Below are 7,522 nucleotides of genomic sequence, written 5' to 3'. Positions count from 1 at the left end.
AAGCACAATCTTTGACCCATATGAGAGCCAGTGGCCTGAATCCTCAGCTGAAGAAGCAAAGCGGCTGAAGGGCAGCATTGGTGGGGTTTGGCTCCTTTTTTGTGTTGTGGGGCAGCTCAAGCCTTTTTCCTTTGCATCTTGCAGGAGGCTCTGGAGATGTTGCTCTCAGGGGGTCCTCCAACAGCTCAAGGCCATCCCTTGGCTGATTATCATTATGCAGGTAACCCAAGCCCAGCTTCTTCCTTCACTGACACATGTTGCCGTGCCCTTAATGGCCGTGTCAAGCATTTCTGCTTCAATTAGTTGTGCTTAAAACCGGCACACGATCTCGCCTTCTCTGGGGACAGGGAAAGCACCAGCATCTACTCCTTCAGCTTGACTTGTTTTCCATGCTTTTTTCCCTGGGGAATGCCTGCTCTCGTCTTCATCACCTTCTGAGGGAGCAGACATGCACGCACGTGAATGACGGCTGGCGCCAGCTTGCTTTCGGCATCCAGTGGGATCTGCTTCAAGTGGCTAGAGGGATCAATTCAGCTGCTGCTTTTTCTTGCCAGGCTCTGATAGATGGACACCTGAGGAGAAGGAGGCCTTCCAAAAGGCTTTCCACACCTACGGCAAGGATTTCCATCTCATCCAGAAGCAGGTAAAGCCACAGGACATTTCTCACCTTGGCAGATCATCAGAAGGGACATGTTGATTATTGCTGGTACCAAATACTGTACCTATGTCCCTCTCTTCTCAAGTACCAAAACTGTTAAAGTAGTCACAGAACAGGACATGGAAGGCCTGTGTGAAAATGATGATCCGGCCTCTGCAGCCCTTCTCTCCAGGCTGTTTTGGAAGACAAAGCTCTCTTCTGTTAGACTTGTCTCCCAGGTGTGCTGCTGCTTCCACAACACCTTGTGCTGGGATAACTGCAGTGAACGGGGCAAAGAAGAACTCTGCTAGAGGGACTTGGTGTTGATCTGTGCCTTACATGTGGCACCACGTAGCACAATACTCGGTTTATTACATTGCATAATGCCTCTCTGACTCCTGCATATTCATTTCATTTTACACCCTCCTCAATTTTCTCCGTGACTTTAATTCCTACTTTACTCTGTATTCTCATTGTTCTCCAATGCACCCTACAGGACGGCTGTTTCAGATTCCTTCTTTTGCTCTTCACAACAGATCCCGAGTAAGACTGTGGCACAGTGTGTGGAGTACTACTACTGCTGGAAAAAAGAGCAGAAACTTGCCAGCAGCACTCTTGCTCAGGTGAGTGGGAAGAAAATCCAGACATGCCAGCAGGGTCAAGAAACTGGCAGAAGGGCACAAACCCTGCTGGCAAGCCATGCCAGACGCCGCTTTGCCAGGCTCCCTTGGTCCCACGCACTGGGAGAGGCGCAGCGGGTGCTGCCCAGACTTTTGTTGTGCTGCTGCCCTGAAATACGGAATTGTGGAGCACAACTTTGACCCAACAAAGCAGCACCACCATCAAAATGGGCTTTGACTCTCTACAAATCGGTTTCTCAAGGGCTGGCACCCTCAGATTCCAATCACACCTTTCATTCCCCACTGCTTGCTAACATCAGCCATCTGGGCTGCCTTCATGGAGATGCTGCCAAATTTTAGAGATCTTTTGTAGCACCCCAGCGTATCCCCAAAAAGGAGCTGCCAGTGCCATGGCACCTTTAATACTTTCCTTACTGGCAGAGAGCAATTTGCTTCACAGAGAGAGACAGAGAGAGGGAGAGAGAGAGATTATTTTGGGTAGGAGAAAATGGGTAATCATGTGTCTTCACTAGTGTGATTGAATGTAAAAGCCATGCCCTAGACATGTGGGGAGGAAAACCAGAGATAAATAGATGTTAGGCAGAGAGGTAGAAATCAGACATGTAGAACTATGGATAGCCACGTATTTATCCCACCCCCTTAGAGCTGTGGTAAAGGGGAGTATTTTCCTCCAACCTCCATGGTTGGCAGCCTGCCGCAGCCCACTGCCATATCCAGCCCTTTTCTCAGCTCTTCGGGGTTTGGAAGAAATTGCTTAGGCCAATAGATTTTTGGGGTGGATGCTGTGAATTCCAGCTTTCTGAGAGGAAGGAAGCACTGATAAGGATTCTTTGATTTCCAGACTGCGGGCAAACGGAAGAGGAGGAAAAGCCCTCCCAGGAAGGAGACTGGGGAGACAGGGAAGAGAAGCCACAAGCGGGCTGGCAGCGCGGAGTGTCCCTGCTGCCAACCGTGCCAGCCGCCCCAGCCGGCGGGAGGCCCCTTTCCGTGCGGGCAGTGCCAACGGTGCGCAAGCTCCTCCTCCTTCTGCTCCCAGCTGCCCCTTTGGCCTAAAGCACGCTGACCCTTTCCAAAGGCACCACAGGGCAAGCTGAGGCCACTTGCAGGATCGCCCCTGGCAGCCCTGCTCAAGCTTACAGCCCACTTGAAACCCAAACAGCTTCGTTCAAACCCAGCATTCCCAGTGAAACCTTGCCATGCCCCAACAAGACACAGTTCGTACAAGCAGGAACACATGCATCAAAACTTGCTTTGATGCTGCTGATCCAATTAAACCTAGGATGAAGCAAAAGGAGGAAGACATTTCAAAGAATTGAAACCAGCAAGATCAGACTCATGGTGCTGATCACTTTACCAATTTGTCACAGCCTGAAAAGATGGAAATTCATCCAAAAAGGGAGATCTCGGCACTTGGCTTAATGGTGTGTATGGAGTTAACAATGGATGGTTTGTTTCCTGTCTTCCAGGGAGTTTGAAACCATCAAGGAGAGGAACAAGCACAGGAGAAGACATCGCCCACGCAAGGATGCACAGCCTCTCCCCAAGAAGAAAAAGCCAAATTAGCCCTGCATTTGCCCCAGGCTAGCAAGAGTTATGCGTCTGCAGGACTAGATAGAAATAAGATTGTTTTTCAAGTTTTTAGGATTGTTTATTCTTCTATTAGTTTACATGATAGGAATCCCTCTGTTTATTAGCTAAGATATATAACTATTATTAAAGATGTATTAGTAGTGTTAGATTTAGCAATAAATGTAACAGGTTTGGTGTTTCTATGCTTCAACTTTTTACATTTTGTCTTTGTTGAGACACAATCTGTTTTTATCATTAAACCAAAGTTTACTCCATTTGGCCTTTCTGTCTGTATGAAATCCCCGAGGCAGTGTTCATTACACTTCCTTGGTGTTGCACACACGGCATTTGCCCTGAGAGAGCAATGGGGGCACATGAGTCCCCCCCAGGCCCAGCCCCTGGCTCAGCTGGCAGCACTTCCAGAGGCGTGTCCCCATTACTGCCAATGAAATCATGGTGGAGCTTCCTCCTTTGATTCCTGAACATCTCAGCTGGGAGTGGCTGGGGAGGCTTTGCTGAATTCAATGCACTGGATCTAAAAGAGTGCTCTTGTCTCACTGTACTTGCTGGGATAAAAGTAGTGGGTTGAGGCCTGTGGTAATCGGCGGAAAAAATGCGGCACTCAATAGGAGTGATCAGCAAATCTCAAAACTTTATTGATAGGCACATACATTTATATTGGTGTTAATGAGGCCAATACATATTGCAAAAGGTGAGCTCATTATTGGTTAGTTACTTATCAGCTAACTACGCCTACCTTAGCATGCTTGTGGCTACTATGTTGCAGCTGTCCACATCTTTACTTCATATTTCTAACTAACCATCCTCTCCCCCATCCTGATGTTGCACCAAGGGCACAGCGCCCTTGCCAGGTTTGGACACTGTCCGCTGACTCCTATCCTCATCTCCTTCTTGCTTAACTAACGGTATTATATCAGTGTGACCTTTGTCAACTAGCTAGCTGTTCACAAAATCCTCCACAAAAGTTCTCTGTTCTATTCCAGCTCTGGGCTTTTTTCCCATACTGCGTGAAACAAGACTGTAATTTTTATTATAATTATAGTCGCTGTTATCCATCTAATTTTTAAGAAGGCTTCTGTGATTGATAGGACATTCCTTCCCCTCTCACACAGCCCGGCTCCAGCTTTCTGCTCCTTGATGCTCCTCTCTTGAAGCTCTTCGGGGAGGGACTGCCACGACCTAAGTCACCACCTTGGGTCTCTTGATGTGCTCACTGCTGGACAGCCATCCCTCGCAGAACATCTTTCCCTCTCTGCCCAGACCTTCCTGATTCAGGGCAGCATCCCAAATGAGCTCCCAGAGAAGTTTCTGCATGTCACTGCTAGCCAGCGTGTCCCCGTGCTGGTGCAGGAAAGCTTTGTGAACGGCCACTGCTGGGAAAGCAGGCTGAGGTGGCACAAGCAGCTCCTGCACTGCAGTGCAAGTTTCTCAGAGCTCCTGTCACAGCCCCAGCCCTGCTCCCAGCTCTGTGCATTCTACCCCAACAGAAACAGCCACACCAGGCAAGAACTTACTGCTTTTGGAAAAATATTTATTTATCAAGATCAAGAAAACAATAATTGTCTGCTAATACCAAGTATCACTATCACTAAATGTACCACTATCACAAAAACAATCACCATCCTCCAATATTAACTATCACTATCGCTAATACAATCATTGTCCTCTAATATCAAATAACGCTATCATTAAAACAATCACTATCCTCTAATATTAACTATCACTATCATTAAAACAACCACCACCCTCTAATATCAAGTATCCCTATCACTATCACTAAAAGAATCACTACCACTATCACTATCTATGACTATCACTATCACTAATACAATCACCCTCCTCTAATATCAAGTAACGCTATCATTGAAACAATCACTATCCCCTAATATTAACTAACGCTATCATTAAAACCATCACTATCCTCTAATATTAACTATCACTATCATTAAAACAACCACCACCCTCTAATATCAAGTGTCCCTATCACTATCACTAAAAGAATCACTACCACTATCACTATTTATGGCTATCACTATCACTAACCATCTATCACTATCACTAATCTTCATCCTCTAACAGATAGTAGTCCTGCAGGTATTGGTAGGAGGGCCAAGAGGATGCTGTGGGCTGAGGTGACTCCAGGGAAATCCAGTGGTCCCGTGAAGAGGTGTTGTCAGCCAGAGCACAGAAGGAGCAGGTGGGCAGAGGTGACGGGTCTGCGCTCATGTTCTTGTGCAGCTGGGCGAGCTCTGCTGCAAAGAGCTCAGGAAACAGGCGGCAGCTGTCCCTGAACCCGTTGCCTTGGGCTCTCTCGCTGCTTCCTGCTCCTTCTCCTGACTGTGGTTCACCTCTAGGCTGACCACAGCTTTCCCAGGAAGAGTCCCAGTCCTGTCCTGTTGCCTCTTTGTCCTCCTGGCTCCTCCTGTAGAAACAGATTTCCAAGAAGACTCCTCACAGATAGGAATTTGGAGCACAGTTTCCTCAGAGCCCTGCTAGGAGCCGCCTGGGCGCTCCTGCATGCTGCAAAGACTTCCTTGCCAATGGCAGCAATTAATAACTCACCTGTCTCTCTTCAGCAGCTGATGCATGACTAGATAGCCAGACACTGCCCCAAGCAGAAGCAAAGCTGAGGCTGCTACTGTCCCTACTAGGATGTAGTACTTGCTCGGGTCACAGTGTCCAGCAGTCTGGGCTTTTTGCCCACCGGATGACCCTGGCAGGAGAAGAGACAATGCAAGAGTCAGCGTTTGTGCTCTGCACTAGGCATAACCCCACAGTGTGCTTCAGCTGCCCAAGGACTGGCACTGCTAGTGGATCAGAACTGACATCTGATGTTGTCTTCAGAGATGGCTTCCTCTGGCTCTGGTGTCTTAGCATCAGGGACCAAGAGGGATCCCATCAAGCTCTCATGCACAAGAGCCCAGTGTGTGCCAGGGAGCAGCACTGCCCCATCTACTCCTCCGGGCTGCAGGCCCGGGCTGCGTGCTGGGCACCTGCAATTCACCCATGGAGAGCACTGCAGGGATACAGCAGAAATGCTGCTCTTTGCCCAAGACAGCATCTAGCAAGCACTCACCTGAATATTCCTCAGGCTCAGCAAGTGTCCTGGTGTCCTCTGTTGGTTCTCTTTTTTCATGTGAGCCTGGCACACTGTCACTTTCTTCCACAGCTAAGGTCTCCGGCACAGTCTCAGAATCTGTCTCTTCAGAAAAACAAAACATTGCACACATTAAGCAGAAGCCACTGCCCCTCAGCACAAGCACGGTACCATGGCCTGGGCATTCCGGCAAGCGGCGCTGACGAGGCCGCTGTCCCCCCCAAGACAGGAGGAATCGACAGCTGGATTTTCTGCAGTGCAACAAGAAGTGCAGACCCAAACCAGCCAAGACTTAACCAAATGACCCACAGAAGGAGTACCTTCAGGTTCCCCCTCACCCTTGGACTCCAGCTTCAACCCGTCCCTGAGCCTGAGCTTCGCAAGGGGCAGCCAAGGCTTGCTCTGATGTCATTGCTGCCTCCATGCTGTGCTGAGCGTGTGGCGAACCCAAATTCAGCACTGGCCTTTGCCCAACATCTGGATGCCAATGTCTGCACAGAGCAGCCCTGGCCAGGAATGCTGCAACTGCAGCAGCAGCTGGAGAAGCCCCTGGCAGTCATCTGGAAGAACAGCTGCGAGCGGAGGCTGTGCTGGACCATCTCTAGGGCTCCCTGCAGGAGCTGTGAAATGGAGTGGGCCTGCAGCAGGACTCTGACTGAGTGCTTCTGCCTGTCCAGGATACAGCACATGCCTACAGGAAGCAAAAGCTCAGCTTCCCGGCTGCCAGGGTTAACAGAGTGGGATATACTAACCAGATGGGGCTTCATGCAAGGCTGCCAGGAGCTCCTCTGGAACATCCGGCAATCCTTCAGGGAACTCTTCAGGAACCTTGTCATCGTTCATCCCTATTGTTAGATTTACAAAAGCACGTTAACCTATGACGGTATTTTTCTCGTGAATAAAACAGGGAAAAGGGGCGCTCCTTTTTGTGAAGGCAGGACAGACTGACTACTCACGCTTGAGGTACCAGCTCGGAGTCAGCACGGTATCTGCCCCTCGCTCAGGGCCTGAAAGAGCACTCTCTGTGTCCACAACTACAACCAAACACCCACAAGAAGTTACCATCACGTGCACTGCCCTGATGGGCACACCTCAAGGCCTGGATGTGGAAGGCACTGCTAGGGCACGCTCAAGCAGGTCTGCATCCTCACAGCTGCAGGGGGGTCTGGCTGCCCTTGGGACACTGAGCTGGCAGCTCCCACATGAAGGGAAAAGCCGTGGCGTGCCCACATGATCTGTGTGCGGGTCAGCCCTGGAGCCGGGCCAGAAGGCTGGACACCCAGAGCGGAGGGACGGACAGCCACTGCTGAGTGATGGAGAACTGGTGCTGAGCTTCCGGGCCTGACCCGACCCTCCCCACATCCTTGCTCCTTAGGAAGCTCTCTCCATGCTGCACCCTAAAGCAGCTGCAGCCCCTCACACCTCCCCTGGAGCCTCTGCCCCTCTGCCTGCCCCGTGCTGCCTTCCTGGCTCAGCCATCCCTGCTCCCGGCCCCGCTGCTGCCAGCCAGGGCTGTGTGCTGGCCCCTGCCTGCCTACCTGCTCCCTGCCCAGCTGC

At 50.3% G+C, this 7,522-nt stretch overlaps 1 protein-coding gene across 1 annotated transcript; it reads right to left on the bottom strand.

Annotated features, from left to right (window-relative positions):
* Positions 1-4,378: 4,378 nt before the first annotated feature.
* Positions 4,379-7,160, bottom strand: LOC135307217 (uncharacterized). The gene is made up of 4 exons (XM_064431816.1): positions 6,718-7,160; positions 5,945-6,070; positions 5,431-5,581; positions 4,379-5,290 (listed from the first exon to the last, which is right to left on the bottom strand). Exons 1-4 carry the CDS (start codon positions 6,806-6,808, stop codon positions 4,927-4,929), a joined length of 732 nt encoding a protein of 243 aa, XP_064287886.1. The 5' UTR covers positions 6,809-7,160; the 3' UTR covers positions 4,379-4,926.
* Between the last annotated feature and the right edge of the window lie 362 nt (positions 7,161-7,522).

This window comes from Passer domesticus, chromosome 9, assembly GCF_036417665.1.
Source record: "Passer domesticus isolate bPasDom1 chromosome 9, bPasDom1.hap1, whole genome shotgun sequence".
Lineage (NCBI taxonomy): Eukaryota > Metazoa > Chordata > Aves > Passeriformes > Passeridae > Passer > Passer domesticus.
Note: the sequence above shows the minus strand (reverse complement) of the source record. Positions and strands in the feature narration are given on the sequence as shown.